This window comes from Pithys albifrons, chromosome Z (assembly GCF_047495875.1).
Source record: "Pithys albifrons albifrons isolate INPA30051 chromosome Z, PitAlb_v1, whole genome shotgun sequence".
Classification (NCBI taxonomy): Eukaryota; Metazoa; Chordata; class Aves; order Passeriformes; family Thamnophilidae; genus Pithys; species Pithys albifrons.
In genome coordinates, this window is record NC_092497.1 from 66,762,311 (window position 1) to 66,785,294 (window position 22,984).

At 36.1% G+C, this 22,984-nt stretch overlaps 1 protein-coding gene across 18 annotated transcripts in view; it reads right to left on the reverse strand.

The window, feature by feature from the left end:
- PTPRD (protein tyrosine phosphatase receptor type D) overlaps positions 1-22,984 on the reverse strand; it is a 368,346-nt gene that overhangs the window by 267,295 nt on the left and 78,067 nt on the right. For all 18 annotated transcript variants that reach the window (XM_071579825.1, XM_071579819.1, XM_071579818.1 and 15 more), the window contains exon 2: positions 13,053-13,220. In XM_071579825.1, the coding sequence (XP_071435926.1) occupies positions 13,053-13,137 (85 nt within the window). In that variant the 5' untranslated portion in view covers positions 13,138-13,220. The remainder of the gene's footprint in view (positions 1-13,052; positions 13,221-22,984) is intronic.

Below are 22,984 nucleotides of genomic sequence, written 5' to 3' on the forward strand. Positions count from 1 at the left end.
AAAATCCTAAGCACCACATCTACACATCTTTTATATACTCAACTACTTCCCTGGATAGCCTTACAGTGCTTGATAGCCCTTTTGATGAAGAAATTTTTCGTAGTATCTTAGATATCTAGCTTGAAATAAAATTGCCAACTTTGTCATATAAGCCTGAGAAATCAACCACTACAATGAACTCAGTTACATGGTTCATTATCCAGCATTAATTAGCTACAGTCAGCTTGGTATTGTCTCTCATTCTTCACTGAGGTGACACACAAAAGATGCAGTTTGCCTGAAAGAGTAGTAACTGGCTATGTTAACCCCTTCCCACTGCTGTGCAGATTTCATGCCTCTTGACAGCACAACTGCCACAAAAGAAGAGCTGCATGAAGAACTGAAATGGCAGGTCTTAGGGGATCAAGCAAGAAAGCACTAAGCTTTACTGTTTCTTAGCAGGGGATGAGTGCCAACCATTTAATGATTTAATTACTTAGCCTAATTAAGATAATGAACAACAGCAAGTCTATGATCAATTAGGTTCATCCAAGCTTTCTATTTTTAGGACAGGACCCTGAGAACTATGTGCACCTTACAGACAAGTTGTATGAAGGCTGCGATAGGATACTTAAGTATGAGAAAATTTACAACACAATCAGTGAAATATAGGGTTACATTGAAAAAAACAAAACAAAAAAACCCAACTTTGCCATAATAGCAACTCTACAGATCCCAGAGTCTAGCAAATTGGGAAAGTATGTTACATTTTAGCCAAACAACGATTCTTAAAATTCTTTGCAGAGAAAAAATGGGTTTTTTTCCTACAAAAGAAAAGAAATAGAATGCCTGTGAACAATTACATTACCTTTTGAAAAGGTCTGTCTAGTCTAGACAGATGAAAAATTAGAGTTTGGTTTCTTTTTGTGCCATTAATTAGAGCATACCCTTTCTTCATTGAAAGCACTGAAAGATCAGCAGAAAAAGTCTTGTCTCTCTGACTGCTTGTCTCATCATACAACACTGATGCCATCAAAAGGACCTTTACGATTTTCAGACACATTCTTGTTCAGTAAAATATCCAAAATCAGAAAAAACGTCAGAAAGCATCGCCATTTGTAGATGAGGAAAGCAAAATGCCTACTGCTTAGGCCTTCTGATGTAATGCTATTTTACTGAGTTCTAATGAGTTTCTGCAACCTAAAAAAATTTCTTTGGTGAATTTTTCAGTCTATTATTTCCAAATGGCTGCTCCCACTTCTTTTCCTACTTAGCGATGCATAACTGACAACAGTTCTGTACCAGATTTCATGGACATTTATGAAAACTGGTGCTTTCTTTTTTACATTAAGAGAGGTATGAGGAAGGAAGAATAAAAACAGCTGAGGGGGGAAAGGAAAGCACAGGAAGAGTAAGAAATGGCAAAAGAAGGACACAGAAAATCTGAATTGTTTCACTAATAAGGTCAGGCCCACAGGAGACTCACAGCACATGTGAAAAATCAGGATTACCCTGTGGTGCCACAGAACACAGAGTGGTGAAGTTAAAGCATGGCATGTTGCTGGGCTTGGTAGGTATAGAGCAATCCTTCTGCATTCCACCCAGGCCAGTAGGAGAGCACTTCCTCACAACAAAAATGATGCCTTCTCAAAGCAGAAAACATCTTCCTCACTTACAGTCAGGATGTGCTCCAGCTTTGCTTGAAGGAAACTGGGCCACAGCCTGTAAGTGGACAATCACCCAGCAGTGCAGGTATGGGTACAGTACACCTGTCGCCCTAAAGGTCAGGCAGAACTTGTGGCTGAGTACTCAGATTGTGGCAAAAAAGAAAACTACTGAAGAACCAACTCTATTTTAAGACCACAAATTCTGCTGAGCTTGCGCAACTTAGGGTATTTTGGCAGAAAAAGGAAAATGCATTAACAGTCAGATAAATTCTGCACACTTCCTTTAAAAGCTTTTATATTAGGAGCATTTAGAGATAAATACTACAGTGGTGAGATTCAAATTACCCTAAAATACAATCTACAGTTAACTGCATTTGTGATTTCATTTCTTATCCACCTTTAAATCATTTCTATGTTAAATGTCTTTTCTGAACCATGTCTGCATTCTAAAGAGAAAGAAAAATTATTAAAGGAGTATAACTTCCCCTCCAGAATAAGGAGTGGCATAATTTATTTATCTTAAAGAAATCATTATTGTTGCAATCAGAATTTATTATAACTGAAATATTTATTCACAGAGCTGAAGAATTTTTCTAAAACTTCAACCTCAGATCATTTGAGTATACATGAAATTAGCATGTGGTATGAAATATTACCTTTTATTTTTTTCTGAATCAGTTCTTAGAAACAAATTGTAGTAGCCTTCTAAAATAATCAGTCTTTAGGATACCATTGAAATCCTGGTGCCTGTAATACTATTGTATGGTCAAAGGCATCAGCCTTCCTTGAAATTGTGCATTACCTGCTTCTTGCTTTCCTGGCAGGATTCTCCCAAAGGAGTGTTTGACTACCTTAGTAACTTCATTTTCCTCAAGAAAAAAATTCTGAAAGCTGTTAAAATTTATCTATAATGTCTGAATAAACTAGGGTAAGGTAATTAAATACAAAGAAGCATTATTAATCTGCCTCTTCAAAGTTAGCTTCAGATAGGGTACCAAGGTGACCCTGGTGAAAAAAACCATAAAAAACAATACTTCTTTGAAGGCAGTCTCCATACAGATCCTCCTCTTGCATAGTCAGATGTCTAACAAATATTATTTTTGAGATTGACCTATGGATAACAGACAGTAGCCCCTTCTGTTTCAAGATACTGACAGCTCAAGCAGAAGAGTTCTGATGATTTCCAGTTGCTGTTTTATATTCTGTTCACCACCTCAGAAGTGAACAGCAATAAAACCAGTAAGAAAGTACTAATATGTAATTAGAAGAAAAATTGTCTTGTTCATATAAGAAAGACTGTAAGGTCTTTTGACACAATAAAAACTGATAGGTGTAGATCTGGTCCTCTTAAATTAGAGACCCCTTTTTTACTCTCACTGATTCTTCAAATGCTTTCTTTGTAAAATGGAACAACATGACAGATCTATTAAGATCAAAGAAATCCAAACTCTTGATCTTCAGGCTCTGAGAGCAGTGTGTGTTTTCCCCCAAGGTTAAAGTGTATTTTGCACTGAACCATGAACTCATAGATCAGAAAAAATGCACACACACACACACACACACACACACACACACACACACACACACACACAAAATTCAGATGCTACAGATGTGGCAGATCTGCTCAGTAGCTGAAATGAACATTTATTAACAAAGGCATCTATAAATGTTCAGTTAAACAAGTGCATATATTAGAGAGGTACTCATAAAAAAATACTGGTCAATACCATACTGAAATGATGGTATGCTGCATACCAGGCAAAAGCTGGATATTTCTGGCTATTAAAAGGGTAAACAAATCAAGTCATCTTGCTGCACTTTGGGATATGAGAATAATTTTAGTAGGAATTCCTAATATTTTCATAGGAATCAAATCTACAAATTTTATCCACATGTTCCAACTTCTATATTTTAAAATCAAATAATCAAATTCATGGGCAAGTTTATTTAAAAATCCTATCACCTATTCACACTTATTCATAAGGAAAAAAATAAGGGGAAAATTGAAAGAGCACAGGAATTGCATTACTAGTATTTATCAATAATCATGAGCTTTAAGAAGGAATGTTCCTCTTTTTCATAAATTACACTTGATGCACAAAAAATCAAGAAAAATTAAGAGTCAGATTTATCAAGACTTTAGCTGCTGTTCAACTGTCTACACATAACCTACCATTTATCTAAATTGAGACCAATCATGAATTGTCACAAGGTTTCCAAGACACCAAATGAGCTCCTGGTCTGTGTAGGTACTAAGCTACTGTCAAATAGTACACAGCTGAGAAAATTGTTCTAGTAGCCTTCTGTCATGGGAAAATCCCTCAGATTTCTGATGTAAATCTAAAGGCTATTTTCAACATACTCATATTATCCACACCATTCTACTTATGAGTCTCCAAAGCACATTATTTCACTGTAATGTTTTAGATGTCTATAATTTATGAGTAAAAATCAACACTGAGCTGCTAAGTAGAATGCAAATAATCAATCTAAGACAATCATGTTCATTTAACTTAAATCTAATAAATGTCTTTAGCAACAAATTTATCTTTAATCAGTGCATTGCAAATCGCAAATTGTTTTAAAGTAATCTACATTTTTTGAGACATTTGATTCAAAAGGAACTACATACTCTTAATAAAGGAAAACCTTATCCATTTCATCTCAAAAGCTGGACTAAGGAGTAGATACAAAGTGATCTTCCTAAGATGTCGTGGGATCTCTCTAATTTGCAGTTTACCTCTATTTTTTAGGATGCATACATCTTTAGATGCTACAACCTTTAAGTCACTTTCATCAGACCACAGATACTGAAAAAGGTCAGTGAACACGTTACACTTCTTCATACGAACAGTCTGTCTGAAGATGAGGGTTTATAAAAAAGAAAAAAAATTGATTAGGATTTTCCAGTAATGTACTTCACCTGTGAACTATAAAGAATCAGAAAGCTTTCTGTAAAATAACTAATCCTTTTGTCTCCTGTGCCACAGCAAGGTAGACACACACACATGCACACAGAGCTGGCATACATGTGATCTCTGTCAACTGTAACAGTAATACTGTATTTTTCCAAAATTATAAAATGCATTTGCTTAAATGCTTGCCATTGGCTTTCATTATATTTCCACGTTTTTAGTTATATCAAACTGTGATGCAATTGTGATATAGTGGGATAGACCAATCTCCAAATCAGCTTTTCTGGAAAAGTTACAGTGTGACTAAACAATGGTGAACAATGCCCGTTCATTATGTATTTCTGAGTCTAAAACCATAAAGCAAATGCCTTATTACGACACACTAAGTACTTGTACCCTGCTACCAGTGCCAAGAGAAGGTGCTACCTGGGTATATTTGCCTGGACAATTTTTGAGATGCATTCTCTTCACATGCCTAAGGATATTAAAGTTGGCATTCCTCTTTGCTCTTTTAGTACTAATTTATGGACCTATTGAATATGAATTTTTTAAGTTCTTTAAAACTACATATACTGTCTGCCTCCACAAAGACTATCAATAGATTCCATCTCTTACGTGCTTTTAATCAACCTTCTACTAAATTCCCCAAACATCTCTGTTCTATTAGTAAAGGTTTGCCTCAATCTTCTGTTTCTCCTCAATCTTCTACCATCAAAATTCTGCAGACTTCAGCCCTAATCCCTAAAATCCACCTGCATCACTCTTCTTAAAAACAGAAGTGTCCCAGCCTTCTCAGTCTCTTATCACATGGCAGCTGTTCCATCCTCTGGACCATTTTTGTTGTCACTGTCTTACCACATTCAGCTGTATTTTCTTGAGATAGGTAGATCAGATTGTATGCAAAAATCTCCTCTCCATTATTTCCTCCAATAGAACTAACGATAGATTTAAAACTGCTTCTGTCTTTTACATTAAAAAAAAGACAACAGGATTCTCCTTGTCACTTCCATAGTGAGTCTAGAACCTTGTTTACTGTCTATAAAACACATAAAATTAGAATCTGAAAATGTTCCTATATACAGTAGCAAACTGACATTTAAGCATGCTGTTATAATAGTTACAATATAATTCTCCAGAATCAGCTACTAGAGTACCATTAAATTCTCTTCAAATTTATTGAGCAAAATCTTTTGTTGCACACTCCGTTTTCTCAGAAGAAAATACATATCTAGCAGCTGAAATAAGCCTTTAGTTTTATGAACAAACTTACTACCGAAGACGATAAAGTATTCCTTGTCCTGAATCTGTTTTTCTGTTCCTTGCTTTTTTTTTCCAGTTTGACAGCAAATGTTTCAGAATGAGAAACCAGGACTAGATTTACACTATATTATTAGCCTTCCTATGACCATTTATGTAGAGGGTTGATTTGCTTTTCTAATCCCATTCATTCTACCCTTGCTTTTCAACCAGAAGATGTTAGACCCTACAGCCTCATCTTAACACAAGGAACTTTTTCCTACCAAAAAAATTCAGTTTATTTTCAGAATTATTACACTTGAAGATACTACTCTCTCTGTTGCTATTAAAATGTATGCCATTTTACTAGGAGACCAATGGACTACCTCTCTCTCTAATCCAGGCATCACCTACAACTGCTCTCAACAATTATTTTATAGATTTTTCTGAAGTGTATATGAAATCCTCGGAGGAAAAAAATTACCCAGGTGGAATTGTACTGGAAATGCCCACACCTAATTAACCTTCACTGCCAAAATAAATTTCCTGTCACTTTCCCTTGTTGTTTCTGCCTCCTTCACAATTGCATGTGCCAAAATAAAATCAACAGCAGTGGGAAGCTCTCTTCCATCCATATGCTGCTACTGAAAGAGAAAGCACAGAGAGCTTTACAAAGGAATTTACAAATCAGCTCTTAAGTAGAAACTAGAACAAACACGTTTCAGAGAGCACAATTTATATCCCAATATAACATATTTTAAACTTCTACTAAATTCTCTTCCTGAAAACAGCCTTGTTGAGAAAAGGCTCTCCAAATTTATTTTTTGGAAGGAACTTGAGAATGTGGTATGCACCCTGAAATTGTTATTTGCTACTACTTTGCACTGCAAGACCATGTCCAAGGTGTTTACAGTCCTGTCCCAGAATTTCTTGTAAACAGAAATGACCACATGGAAAAAATTTTCGTTTCTCTTTGAATGAGTTATTTCAAATTTTTATTGCCTTTTATCAATATATTCAGTTATACAACATGAACTCTGTATTCTTCAACCAATACAATTTTACACTCATTTCTCCTGTAACATAACATATACTCTAGAGTTTTGTGTAATTCATTGAAAGATATAGTAGCAATTTGTACCCTACTCTATGTTTAGATCTATTTTATGGCTATTTAAAGTCAAGATGTAACTTTATTCTTCATATTGATACCTTCAGAAGGAAGCAGTCAATTTAGTTTGCATCAACAAAAATTCATTTAAAACACTGTGTATAATCACAAAACTTTTAAAGGATTAAATAAAAAAATAGGTGCTTAACTTCAAGCACGCATTACTTAACACAGAAAGTTCCTATACACCACTTTGGGGGAGAGAGTTTACTGAAAGATAACATGGACAACAGTGACCTTCCTATGTATGTTCCGATATTTATAAATTGCTAAAGATGTTGTCAGAAATTCACCACTGAAACAGATGCTGCTAGTCAGCATTTTATCTCTGTATCAGCCAGTGAGGGTTTAACCTCAGACAGGGGGGTAAAAATACTTTGAACCACCACAGCAGTTGTTCTACTGTGTGAATATAACATAAAAAAATCTACAATATATATATTGCTGTTTCTCCTTTCTTTTTCCCTAAGAGTTTCCCTATACCAAGACTGTAATACATACTTCCAGTAAACTTTTCAAGTACGTACACATGTTCTTAAGCAATCCAGCAGACATGCTGGAGTTCACTGCCAGTTCTGACATAGGAATATTAATGACCCACTTTCCTTTATCTGCCAGTGGTCATTACTGATGCTGCAGGGAATTACACCCAGTGAGATAACTACCCATACTCTCGTTTCCCTAGAGGCACTTCTGTTAACAGATAACAATCTAAATAATGTTTGTCCAACTCTGTAAGGCCATTAAAATTCAGTTCCCTTACCGAGATTTCTTGGCATCTGGAAAACTGGAAAGATTGGAGACACTGGATTTCCTGACTGTTTTATATATGCTCCTGAAAACTCTAAATATGTAAGGCCTTCCTACCTGGGGGAACTCCACTGCCTCTACACAGCCACAGGCAAAACTGCCAGGGCTTAAAGGCTTCTCAGAACTCCAGAGCTTGGAACTCAGCTCTGTTCAGTGATCTGCTAGTGGGAGGTAGGGGCCTACAACTACCTAAATTAACAACATGAAAGAGACATAGCAGCAATCTTCAAAGTTGCAGATACGTACAAAGAACCATTCTGCAGTTATTCCTCAATTTATTCTTAAGTTCAAAACTCAGTTGATTCAATTCTGAATCTACACTTAACAAAATAAACACAAATCTTGCGTTCCCATTACATTTCAAAATGTTTGGTTATGTACAGATACGAGTTTCTAAAAATTATGTGAATTGCACAATTTTATTCCTGAAGCAGCTCAAAATTTTGGTGTTAATAATTTACAGTAAGTTAAACAAATATGGTGGCAATTATGGTTACTCTTGGAATTAAATTAATCAAACTCTTCAGTGTAAGGACTTGAAAAATAAGGGTGCAATAAACTCTGGTTTATGCAGAAAGCTCTATTACCTGTAGTTTACGCAACCAAGTCAGGATGTTTGGAATGATCACATAATGTTTTTACTTTCCCTGATTCTCCAGTTAAACTATCACATTTATTCCAAAGCCTTCACTTCACTGCTGAGCAAAATGAATACAATTAGAATGGTTTGGTATAACTACCTGTCCCACCTTTCCCTAAAACTAAAACTTTTGAGATGGGTGATTTACTAGACATATTTTAATATCATATTTAGCAAGTGCAATATAGTGCACAGTAGTATATACCAATTTGCATCAAATCAACTGAAAAATGTCCTGAGGTTGAACTAAATAAATAAATAATCCTGAAAAAAAAGAACATGCAATAAAATTGGAAGCTTTTCCCCCCCCAAAAAAGCCATCAATATTTCAACTCTCTTGCATACATCTCCATTATTAAAAGAAAGAGCAATGTAAAAAAAGATGCACCTTACACAAAATGCTTGCTATCAGGACTAAAATAAATATTGATTAAACTGTAAAAAATTACTGATAAAGAACATACACATTTTATCTTTGGATTTTATTTGCTATTGGCCATATTTGAATGCAATAATTGAAATTATCTGTACAAAGATGTTGGAGTTCAAATATAAATCTAATACGAAACAGACTTGCTCCTAGTTACCAAAGGAGTGTGTGCAAAAAAGTAAATCATTTCCATGTTGGGTTTGCCCACATATAGTATTTATGAAGCTATTCTGGATTAGTGGGTTTTTTAGTGTAAACCATTTATGTTCACTTGCAAGACTTACTATAAAACTATTGTTTTCTATAATTTAATTACTTTCAAAGATCTGTCTGGGGGAGTTTAGAGTTGCAGACAAATACTTGGAAACAAAGATTTCAGTGTGGACTGCATGACCGTGTTTCAGCTTGTTGAAGAACATAATCATTTTTTTAAATGGAAAGATTGGTATGAGCAGGGAAAACACAGATATTCTTTAAAAACCAAAATGAAAAAAAAAGAGGAAAAAGAAAAAATAGAGATGAAATATTTGTTTCACCAATACTATCTACTGTCTTTAGATCGTATTACAACAAGAATTTGTCTCAATCACCCCAACATCTGTTTTAAGTAATCACTGTCCTGTCCTGTCAGAACTATTTTAGCCCTTCCTGATCCTGGCTTAGAAAAGACCGCATGATGGTAACTAACATATATGCATTAGGAGCCAGAGAGCAAACTTAGCATTATTCACATTTTAAATAATTGGGAATAGAAGGAATATACAACATATGTATGGTTTATGGTTAGTATTCTGTTTGCCTTTTTACAGCCAACTGCAAACACTACTGCTGAAGAAAGAAAGAATTGTGGCTTCTCTTCCAAAACAGTATCTCAGAAGAAGTAGTAAAAGAAAAACGTCAGAGCAGAAGCTCTGTAACTAAGAACAAAAGAAAAGCATAAAATAGAGAAAATTACTGGAATGCAGCAGAGAAATTTGAAATGCTAGTGACCAGGTATTTCTCAGGGTGGAAATGCCCAAAAATCAACTTATTGGCTAAAAAGTGGGAGGTGTATCAGCAGAAAAAATATTTTATTTTATTAATACAAATACGACTTAATTTTGAAACCTAGGGTACTAGGAAAGACCAGGAATAACCCTTTTACAAGCATTTTATATTTTATACATTTATTTGAGCTCAGTGATTAACTTGATGTTTGGCAAAGTCAGAAAGAGATTATACCATATTAAACAGTCTGAAAAGAAATCTGTTAGGTATAAGTCTCTGAGACATATATGCTTCTTGTTATCAAACACATGAACCTGCAGAAAGCCTCTAGAAAGTTACTATTCCGCTAGTTCATGAAAGACACAGTACTTACGATAAACAAAGCTGTACTACTAATATTGCAGTTGAGGTGGCGAACTACTACCTTAACACAGTTGCCATCTACACCAGTGAGAATAAACTAGCAGATTGCTATTCCACAAAAAGAAGAAGACAAAAATTTTCTTTCCTCAGCAAAACTGTGCTTTCCTCCTTCTCAGTGTGCACGGAAGCTACAAATACCCAACATAAAGATCTAAAATCTCACAATTCTTGAGATTTTTCACTTCTTATATACTCACAGGTAACATACATATTACCAAAAACAAAAGGTAAAAGAATTAAGGTAATTTTACAACCTTTCAATTTGGCTTTCTTTGCTCTGTCAAGTGTAAGTTTAGTTTCCATATTAACAGCAAGAATCAAATACTGTTTGCACACATAAAGTGAAACAGTGCAATCATCTAGTCGACCAGGGAAGACAGACTTCCACCCTGTATCTCTTGAACAAGTGGCCACAAGAGGATTTATCAGTCCACTCCAACACATTTCAGTTTGAGGTCTTTCACGAAACAAAGATATCTCCTTCCCTCCCTCAGCTGTGGAAGTTACATGCAAACAGAAAAGCACTGAAGGCTACCATTGGAAATATATTTTCAACAGCATTAAACCATTTTGCTACTTGAATCCATCCCACTCACACTGATTGCAAAGCGAGAGTGGAAGAGTATGAGTTCCTTTCCCATTAGCAATTATTCTAGGAAGCACACAGTGCAATGTCAATGTCAGGATATAGCTTTTCTTCTCCAGTGCCTTGACCTTAGCAACAGAAAAAGGATGAAAAAAAAAAAAGTAAGGCATGGCCTTTGCATGGTGACAGGTAAAAAAATGACAACGTTTTTATTTCCTTCATCTCCCTTTCTGTGTCCTCTCCCCACAAAAAGGTAGTAACATGGTCCTGCCACTCTTTCTGAAGAAATTTAAAAAGAGCTCTAGACAAAAATGGGGTCTGGGACCCTTCTAGGAAGAGGAGTACAAAGAGGTGCAAGAGTATCTGCAAGAGTGGAGGCCAGACCAACTCCAGCACAGCAGGAACTTTATTTCCAATGAGAAGGGCTTATCATAGAAGAAGACACATCTTTCTGTGTGTCTGCACACAGAAGGCTCATGGATGCTGTCCTGTCTCTCACTCAGACCATAAAATAAATATTTGTGGAGATTCAGCATACCTTCCAAATAAAGTATGGTGCGTAAGACTAAAATGGCTCTACTATGACTCTCAAAAAAATGGTAAAATAAAAAAACATTATTTTACAAATCAGAATAAAAATACAGTATTTTGTGGAGTCGCATAAACACATTTATGATACACAGTTTAATTTGTACCATATAATGTACACCCAGTTTAACTTGTACCATATAGTGTATACCATTTGTACGTATGTATATAATTATCTAAGCAATTTAAAAGCCTGTGCATATTAAATACCTGGGAATCGTAATCTCATTCTGAGAGTAACTCTCATAAAAACATAATCTTTGTGCATCTTACAACTTTTAAAATAGGTGGAATACAACAACTGCAAAACTATCCAACATATGGGCCCACTTCCCAATTAATTATTTGCTGGCTAAAGTGTTAAAATGTCCTTGGCTTCACCTTAGACATAATCATCCCAGCTGGTCATTATCTATCTGGAAAGGGGCCAAAGAATCTCAGCTGTCAGTATTCAACAAACATGTATGTTTTGTCCTTTTTTCTCCCCATTTACTTCAATTTAATACAGCTACACTTAAAAAGAAGGAAGTATTATTATGCATGAAACTGAAAGACTTTGTATCTATTTTATTACTGTAACTCAGTATACCTGGAATATATGCCATAAGTGGAGCGAAAAGTAACTCTTCAGTATGCATTTACTGAGAACAGACTCAACTTTACTAACACTGTTTCTATTATTCTGTGCTCCTACTTAACACATGTGTGAAAACACACAGAAGTCTTCTAAAGAGAGAGCTGAAACAAAGTTATTGATTGGTCATGTATCTGCAGTCAGGAAGATTCAACAGGAAAATATCCCTCAATCAAGTGAATATTAATAGTCAGCTTGTAGCAAACATAACAGCTTCCAGTAAACCTGCAGATCAACAGGTGGAAAGCAAATGGCTATTCACATTTGCACATTACCTCTGCAAGAAGCCACAGGACAGCTGAGAGAAGGAACACATGTAAACAAGGCAGACCTACTGATTTCCTAATTAAATAGAAGATATTATCTTGCCATTAATAGATAAACTAATTGACCAAAATCCAACAGTTTCCTCTCAGCACAAGCAAACATAGGTGCCTTTCCTCACTGAACTGTCACACGTTTAGGCAGCCACTAAGTTCGTCAGTTATGCTTGATTTGTTTGGATACTGTACTCCATGACAGCTGTCGGAAATAATACATTAGAACAGCTGTTGTGACAGTTACAAAGGAACTGGAATTTTAATTGGACTGGGTATTAATTGGGAGTAGGATGTCTTTTCATTTTTTTTTTTAACTCAAAGTTAAGAAACAGTTATTCAAAGAATGACAGATGTCTTTAAGGTATTTGACCAATGTCTGGCAAGCAAGGTTAGTCTTTGTTTTGACTATGTAATTCTGTGGCAGTGGTCCCCAGCATCTTAGCATGAATCATGAAATGCTTAAGAAAAGGGACATTAAGAAGAAAAATAGTAAGGAAGTTGCATAAAAAACCCTTTTTAAATACTAGTTGAGATTTAGAGAGGACCTCACAGTTTTTTAAGAATTACTCAAAGGAAAACTCATTCCTAGACTCTTAGTAACCACCAGCTGAAAACAAAACTATTCATCATGTCCAAGACTTAAGCCCAAACAAACAATAAGCTTACTTTCAGCATCAGCATACAGCAGCAAGCACAGAAGCACCACCGTTGGCCTGACTACATGCATCATCCGACGGCTTGGCACCAGCATGCTTTGGCAGCCTTGTTCTCACTGGCTTAGAAGCCACTGCGAGTCTGTCCAGTCTGAAATTTCAGATGAAGTATTTTCAGAGCCTGTGAAAAGATAAAAATACAATTAGCAAGAATAGGACAGCGTTCTTCTCATTTTTTCTTCATAAGCATTCACAAATCGAGGTAAAACAATTTCAAAAGACAAAAGCGTAAGGAAAAAGGAAAGACAATCCATTTCAGTCTACTGGTATATATACAAGATTCAAGGTACAGTACAGTATATGTTAGCACCGTTCCAACGTAATTCTCAGTGTAACCATAATCAGGCACCTGTCACATCCGGAATCTTTGGTTTCAATAGTACCTTCTGAACCACAGGAAAGGATATTGTTGATGATGTTTAAGTATAATACATCACTGGAATACTCATGGTGTAAGACAGGAATCAAAGCTGATTAAAGATCCATAATAAATCCACATGCAAGCAGAATACTGGGAGTTAATGCCCTGGCATCTGGTAAGAATAACACAGCAAAAGCTGCTTCATGAGGTGTTATTAGCATATTGCATAGTTCAACAACTTTCAAAGGTTAAAATTCCTGTCGTGATTTCCTGTACATATCTGAATTATGCCTAATAGAAAAACAGAAATCCAGGATTGAATAAAAGGGCTGAGATTCCAATTCAATTAATTTCATTTCTTATGATGCATAATTAAACATAATACACTGGGAGCACTACAGCTGAAGCACCTGACTTGAAAAACAGTGTCCCATTCTTGTCCAAATTTGTCACACTAACAGAAATTAAGGAACACAAAGACATTTTCCACTCAGAGAGGAAATACCAGATATCCCTGAACAGGCTGACATTGTCAGTAAAATAACATGAAATGCAATTATACCTTCTGAAGGATCTGCAACATTATAAGCTTTGTCAAATTTGATACTGCCTTCTTCATTACTACACAGGTGGTTTCCATGCAGTAAAGATAAAAACTAAGAAGGCAGAGAAAAATTATACAAATTATTATTCCACTAAATAGATCTTACAGATTTGTGGGTGGTATAAAGAGCCCATCTTCAGTACAGTGGAATGCTCAAAAGAATTTACTTGAGGAAGACGAGACATGAGCAGCTGGTAGAAATCTATGCTTGTTATGAATCTTTTTTGTAAAACTATCATTTGAATAAGCTACTGTCATCAAAAAATACAAGCCTAAGAAACATTCACAGCAAAATGCTAAAGGCACCAGCTCCCTCCTTTCATAGCTACCATCTTCATGCCAGCATTTCAAATGACAGCAAAGTCCATGAGACACCAGTCCTGTCGGACTCAATTTGTGTCTGTGCAAGCATATCAGAGCCAACTGCTATGTAATGATTACAATGCTATCACAAAAATGGAGTTGGATGAAATTAATTTTCAAGACGAGGTGATTTTGTTTCTGCTTCATCTGGACTGCACAAGTTACAGGGCAGCCCTGAACCATCTCCAAAGGCAGCTCACTTGCGAACAAAACTATTTTTTCATTAGCACAACTAGCACACTATTAGATGTATGAAGGTGAACAGAAGAAATGCAGCAGGTACTAAGTACTCCCCTACTCCTTTTTGGAGAAGGAGTGGAGAGGAAACAACACTGATAATTAATGAGAGGAGCAGAGAAGGATTAAAAAAAAATGGTGACCACAAAGGTACTTGTTTTACACAACAGTTTTTTAATGGTGCACTGGAGAATTATTTTCATACACTCCAAGACTCCCACCAAAATATTAAATGTGCTGTCTTAGCAGACTGTAAATGAAGGGATGTATCACAAAATCTGGCAAAGAAAAGGTGTAGATGAAAAATACCCATTCCATTCTCTCATTCTAACTGCATATTCAGTCACTTGGGAATACTGCACTCATTGTCTCTACTTTGAAGGTAATACTCATTATCACTCATATCATAAAAATGAAAGCTTTCCATACTTCCCTTCTTTGATGCTTGTGATTTTCATGGCTTTAACTAACTGGATGAAGACACTAAGGTTTTCAGGAGGCCCTTTGCTTCTGGTTTTTCCTCTTTGCCTGCTTAGGCCTCCACAGCAAACTTCTAGTATTTTAGATCAAATAAACAAAAGCACCTGATTAAAGATGGTAGGTGAGTTATTTTTCAAGCAAGTTGAAGGTACACCATTAATGTAGATATGCAGATGATGAGCTGACAAGACTAGAGACAAGCAAGCCAAGAGACATTTAGGTGCTGTCAAGGTTCTTCACACAAGTCTGCCTCAGCTTTACCTAGTAAAAAAACGAACCTTCAGACAGAGCCCTGCTACTGACAACTGTACTAATGTTGACATTGATAATCATGTGGTATGTAGGTCTGTATTTGGCTTATTTGTGAAAACTAACATAGAGATGCAATTCTTTTTAAGGACTTCATGAAATTATCACAGTTTCTTTCCTCTCATCTTTCCTACAGACAGTAGTTTGTTACATCCAGTGGGCTGTACCAAGGACAGTGAAAACACGAACTGCACTTGCAGCACCAGCTTATACTAGCCTTGTGATCCAGGAGACCAGTTCTTGCCTTGCAGAACTAATCCAGAGTGAGGGACTCTATTAGCAGACCCTGTTAAAACATTCACATTGCACCAGTGCAGAAAGATGGGGCTTTCTCCTTGCTAGGAGATCACAAGAGCTACAGAGAGATCAACAGATATTTGAAAAAAACCCTCTTTGTGAAGCTCTAATAAAAGCTGTTCTTATTTTAAGATAAGTACTGCATAACTGCTGTGTTAAATAATAAAAAATGACTCTTTCAATATCTCTAAAAGAGCTCTCTATGAATCCAGGTAATATATCTAACAATAAAGTAAGTAAGAAGAGAGATTCTTCCTGATTAGTGTTATCTATTAATAGGATCAATAAAAGTGCACATGTGCAGCTTTTCAGAGTGTTCAATGCAAACACAAAAAAGATTTCTCCTCAGCAGGAGCAGAGTAGATGATAGTAGCCTGGTATGGGCATGTGCACCAATTATCCTCAAAGGGATCAACTGGGTGAATGACACATCTGAACACCAAAGTGCTTCCCTGCAGTCTGTTTACGTTAGTAGCAAAAATAATCTTCAGGTGCTATCACAGTACTCAGGAGATGGTCCCTGCTTCAAGACACTGATAGGAAATGCATACCTGGAGGCAAACCTTAAAACCAAAATAGATTTAAAAAAAAAAAAAAGGAAAAGTAAACACTGATTTTATTTTTCTGCTTGCTTTTCCATGCCTGCGAGTGCATGTAAATGCTTTGTAACACAGAAATTCAGCACAGCAAAGAAAAGGTCCCAGAAAGACTTGAATACCAACAAAAAAGAATTCATAGCAGAGGTGGGGACCCACACATTAAAAAAAAAAAACCAAAAAGTGACTTACAATATTTTTTGGGGGAAAAAAAAAAGCATTGAGAAGTATGAGAGCTCATTTGTGCTATTACACAAACAGTATTTCTGATTCAACTTTTTTTAAGTTTTAAATTCTTCGGAGACAGAGTTTTAGTTCCTGGCCACCTCTGGTTTGCCACAAGGAGTTCCTATAGAAAGTCCCTGTATTTTCCCATAGGAAAGCAACTGGATACACTTAGAAAAAACAAAAAAACTCACATCAAATCTCACAGTGTTTCTCTAAGAACACCTGGCAGCAAGAATATGCTGAAATTCTATTTTACATTTCACTCATCACACCCACAACCCTAAATTACATCCATGCCCAAGTCACAGACTTTTAATACCATAAAATGCAAGAGAAGAGATAGAAAAACCCAATTTAAAATATTACTTGAACTAATCACGGAAGAAGTGCAAATACTTCATACATTTGCATATCAATAAAGAACCCTCCTTAAAGAAAAAAATAAACAGACTTGATGGACAAATGTTGGCTGCAAAAACCTGACTGACAGCTGAATCATTACTAGAAAGAATAGAAAATAATGTATAAAATTAATGCTCATAAGCTCTTTAATCAAAATCAATTCAGAAATACCTCTGGGTAAAACAATATCTTACAAAGAGAATTAAATGTATTTGCCAAAGCAATGAGGGCAACTGCCAGAAGTGCTACATTTTGCTTGCTCTTTTATTGATTAAAGATGATAAAAGTTTTCACAGTTGACCTGCTGGAGAAATTCCATGTTGCATCATGTTTTTATTCTTTACAAAGCCAAAATGCAAACACATGATTAAGGAAAATTTAAAGAATACTGTGCTAAGTGTTCCAAGGTTCAGTCTTATCAGTCTCTGGATAACAATACATCCCTAATGATCTCCTATCATTCCTGAATTTCTCTGTTATACTTCTTTCAACACCAGTGAGCACCCATCCTAGAACAGTAGGTTTCTGATGTCATGCAGGGCTTTGAACTAGACCACTGTAAAAGCACAAATGAATTGCAGTGATAGGTAGAATTTTGCTTATATTAAACAACTTAACACATCAATCTGATTTTACATTGTAATTCTATTTTGTGCAAGGATTCTTCTGTTACCATGTAAAGCAGAAAATGGATTTTGAATAATCAAGGAAATAAATGAAACTGTTTAGTGACTAAATCAACTCAATGATATCAAAGTACCATAAAGGATACAACTGAGGTGTTTTTCTCATGTAGAAAGTTGGTTAAAAGTTCACACTTTTTTAATTATAAAAATAATCATGTTTTTATGTTATCTTAAACCATACAAAGAAAACTCTATCCTGATCTTTATACAGCTTCAGTCACATTCTAAATCATGAACTAAAATAAAAATTTGTAAATTGACTGGGTATCTCAATGCTTACAAACTTCTGCCATCTTAGTCACTTCTGCAGATCCTAATAATTTTTCTTATTCACAGTGAAGAAAAAATTCATTAGAACAGTCCATAAATTCTTAATTTTGTGCCTCCCAAAAATAACGGCTCAAGAAAAAAGCATTGTGCTGGCAATGGCTGAAGTCCTGAGCAAGAGAAAACCTTGCCAGATGAAAAAAGCATACAATGTTATCTGTCAATGGATATTAAAGCAACAAGGTTGTTGAGAATCTGTTGTATAATTTAAACATGTTACAAAGCCACAGTTAACAGGTTAAGTGGACAAATGAAACACACCTTCTACTATGATTAACTTCTTGCCTGAAAAACACAAACTCTTCTTAATCTTTACTCTTGTAAATTACTTAGCTATAGTTATCCTGAAACACTCCAGCTCTGACTTTGCCCATATAAGAAATTAAAGAAAGCAAACTCTATTCTGACATTTGTTTAAAAAATACATGGAGACAGACAGATAGACAGAAAGGGGAAAAGAGAGCAGCAGCTTGAAAACAAAAGAGCTACAATAAATACTTGTCTAATCTGTATTATTATACTCTTTCTTCAACCACACATGAGAAACATGGTGAAATCCATAATAAGGTGTGCAGAATCACCAAGTCACTAGTGGTATTCCCTAGGGATCAGTACTGGGCCAGTCCTATTCATTACCTTCCTTGATGATCTGGATGAGGGGGTTGAATCTATCCTTAGTAAATTTGCAGGCAATACCAAGTTAGGTGTGATTGTTGATCTGCTGGAGGGTAGGAAGGCTCTGCAGAGGATTCTAGACAGGCTACGTTGATGGGCCAAGACCCAAAGGAATGAGGTTCAATAAGGCCAAGTTCCAGGTCCTACACTTGGGCCACAATAACGCCTGGCAGTGCTACAGGATGGGGGAGGAGTGCTTGGAAAGCTGCCCAGTGGAAAAGGACTGGGGATGCTGGTTGACAGCAGATGAATGGAAGCCAGCAGTGCCCAGGTGGCCAAGAATGCCAATGGCATCCTGGCCTGTATCAGCAATAGTGTGGCCAGCCGGATGAGGAAAGTTGATTGTCTCACTGTTGTCAGCACTGGTGAGGCTTCACCTTGAATCCTGTGTTCAGATTTGGACCTCTTACACCAAGAAGAACACTGATGTGCTGGAGCGAATCCAGAGAAAGGCAATGAAGCTGGTGAAGGGTCTGGAGCACAAGTCCTGTGAGGAGCAGAGGAGGGAGCTGTAGTTGATTAGCTTGGAGAAGAGAAGGCTGGGAGGTGACCTCACCACTCTTGGCATCTACCTCAGAGGCAGCTGTATCCAGGTGGGGGTCAGTCTCTTCTCACAAGTGAAAAGTGATAGGACAAGAGGAAACTGTTTTGAGCTGTGCTAGGGGAGGTTTAGAATATTAGGAAAGATTTCTTCACTGAGAGGGTAGCTAAGCTATGGAACCATCTGCACTGGGAAGTGGTTGATTTGCCAACACTGGCAATATTTAAAAGACATGTAGACATAGAGTTTAGGGATACAGTTCAGTGGTGAAGCTAGCACTGATGGTTGGACTCAAAGTTCTTTTTCAACACAAACTGTTCTGGATTCTATGATTCAATTGTTTGCCTCCAAAGTATGGCTTAAGAACAATACAATGACTATGATTATGCAAATACATTTACAGACTGATTTTTGTCTTAGCTCTTTGTCTCAAAATAACAGAAAATGGCCTCTGTCACAGACACTGTTACAGTCTCCTTTGTCTGTCTGTTACATTACTTCAACTACACTACAGCTGTGCAGCTGCCACCAATTAAGAAAGGCTTAAACCTGTGGGCATGTGAGTCACGTACCAAAACATTCACAGAACCACTATGACATATACCACACGTTCATCAGACACTCCTAAGAAAAGGGGCTCCAAAACCAGCTTTCAAGCAGATGCTCTTAGCAGTCCTATGAAAAAGCACAACTAGTAAGAGCAGCTAGATTGCACCATGAGCAGCAATGTTCTGAGACCACAACTGCTGTCAGAGGTAGCATCTTTTAGTGGGCTTGCTTCCTCCCACAGCCACTTATTTGGATGACCCAGCAATGAAAAGGATTCTACAGGTCCACTTCTATATACATGACAGATTTGAAAACATTACTTATATCTAAGGAGCCACCTTACTTTCAGAAACTTTTTGCCTCTTCTGTGTCTTTTTCAACAGGCAAAATATGAAAAATTCAGATTACGCCTCCTCTTTAGGATCAGACATGGCTGAAGCATAATGGGTTTTGTAGATACTAAAATAAAGCTAGAAATATATTTCCAAGTTTGAAGCTGGTAAGTCAAATCTGACTTCAATATTGCAATGCATCTTTTCTCTGTTCTCTGTAATTTCTTCTTTTATGGCTTTTCTTTTTCCTTTTCACTTTATAGTTTTGTTTCAATACTACCCAATATATTTGTTGGTTAATCAGATTGAAGCATGACTGAGACAGTGAATTTGCAGTACACACAGGACAGTAATCCAGCTGCAGCTAGTTTAGCCTGGCTGCACTTTATTATAATGTTGCTGATGGCAATACAATTGTATTAGAGGAAGAGATGGAGAGCTGAAATGGTTATTTTTCAATAGTAGCTGGCATTATAAAATTATTTGATAATAAAATACAAAAACTTCCTCAAGCAGTAGCAGCACTATGCATTTCCCATACTGAGATACGGCACAACTGTGCATGGTTGTCCACAGGTCTTTTTGAAAAAAGACGAAAACTACAAAGTATCTTTGAAACATACAACACTTTTTACTACACTCCAAGAAAAGGTAGAAGTAATGTATAAACTCTAAGAAAACAGAGTTAAAAGTCAAAATAACTACAGATATTTTATTGTTGGAAGATTCCTTAGTACCATTTAGACACCAAACTAATGTTGACAAGTCAGTTTTGTTACCAAATAAACTCGTAAAATTATCAGCAGGGCCAGACAGCATGATTCATAACATGCTTTTCTTTACAGACTTCATTACCTACAATAGATTTATCTGTAATTAGTAGAAATGAGCGGCTTAGCATGGCCACTTGAAGTGGTATTTCAGGTGCCTCACAGAATCTGTAATACCTCAATCCCCTTCCAGTGCAAAGGGAGAAGCAGAAAGGTTATGTATCCACAGATCTCCTGCATTTGATCTGGTGAAGCAAACTGAGATTAACAAAGTATTTCCATTACAAAAGATCTTACTAGACATTAAACAACCTAACAATCTAAAATTGTACAAAGCATTAATCAGTACACATGAACTCTTTACTCATTTTTGGCTTTGAAATATTCTGTGTGCTTGCAAGTTGTGGAGCTTCTATACAGACAGCTTTCAGTCACATTCTTTTGCCCAGGCAACTTGGTACTCAAATACCTCAGCTACAACACTGTGATAATAAAAAGAAATCATATTAGAACTGTGGTTCATCCTCTTAAACTCTGTTATGGAGTACTAGAATAGACTTAAATACATTATGCATATTCCATATATTCTTACCTGTTTTTATGTCCTTCTCAGGAAACACTTTTGCCAGAATTTTTCAAATCTAAGTCCTGCAATGTCTTTTCTGGGCTGAGGATACTAGCTGTGACCTTACTCTTACAAACATGCTGGTCTTAGCAACAAGCTGATCATTTTCTAACCCAGTTGTTAATTGCATCCTGACATTGTTTAACCTTCAGCTTCTTTTGCAGCATCTTTTTGCCAGTTTTAAGTAATAAAGTGAGAATACGTGCTTCCCACCAAAATGAACACTATTTTCATAAAGGGTATGAGAAAAAGTAAATCTGAACTTTATATAGTTATGGAAATATCTTTGCAACATATATACCATATATATCAATAGCACATTGTGACATGGACAGGGCATGCATGTCCACCACAATATCATAGAAGTAATGCCATATTTAGCAAAAATTGTTTTTCTACCCACATACTGGAGCAGTTTCATCCTGCTAAAAAACATCTGCACACTATTGGTTCCTATATATACTCAATTCTCTCTCTCACTACTTAGGAACATGACAAAATTTATGAAACAGGCAATCTGTTACATTTTCCTTCTCAAATCAGACAAATCGGAGAAAAAGTGTTACTGAAAATTAAATTGGTGAACTAACTGAACTGCTGGCACCATTGATAGTTTGTCTTCTGAATGAACAGTCAAAAATCGTAAGAAACAGACTGAAGAAATGACACAAAAGGAATGTTATTATGCTAAATATGTTTGCCACCTTTGACAAAAAATAAATAGTTGAGAAAACACAAAAGACGGTCATTTGGATTACAGGTCTCTTGTCATTCAGATTTTGAATATCTTTTATGATCTCAGCATGAGAAGGAATAAAAAAATACGTAAGACAAAGCAACATAGTTAACAATCAGCAAAGCACAACATGTTTAAGAACATACACACATGTGCACATACACACAATTACAAAAAGGAATGATTCCCAGAGTTCAAATTTCTATCAAAAAGTAGAAGAGACAACCTATCTGCCTTTCAGACATGTGCCTCATATGCAAAGACTTCGAGGACTTCTACTTTTTCATTTCTAGAATTTCTACATGGAAAGTAGTAGTCTGCAAACATAGTGCTATCAGATCCAAACTGAAGAGCCTACCTTCATCTATGCAATGATTCTATTTAGTCACGATGAAATTAAACTAATGAACCAATGAAAGTAGACAACTGGTTTCACAACTAATGAAACTCAGGAAATACTGAGTCTAATGAAATATTAGAGTTCAAATAGGTGGCTATCAAAACACATTTTACAATTTTACCCTTATACACTGTACCAGATGCCAAAGTACAGAATACCGTATGTTGACATTACAGAGGCACACAATAACTTTAAGCCTTCAGACATTAATTCTCTTCTTAGAACATGAAACAAAATTACTTATACTACTTGGAAGAAATGTACCATATAATTTTCTTGACTTCTATGCATTAGCACCATCAGCATCCATGTTTTCACAATATCCTTTCCCAAACACAGGCAGAAAAAAGTTACTGTCCTCCCTTCT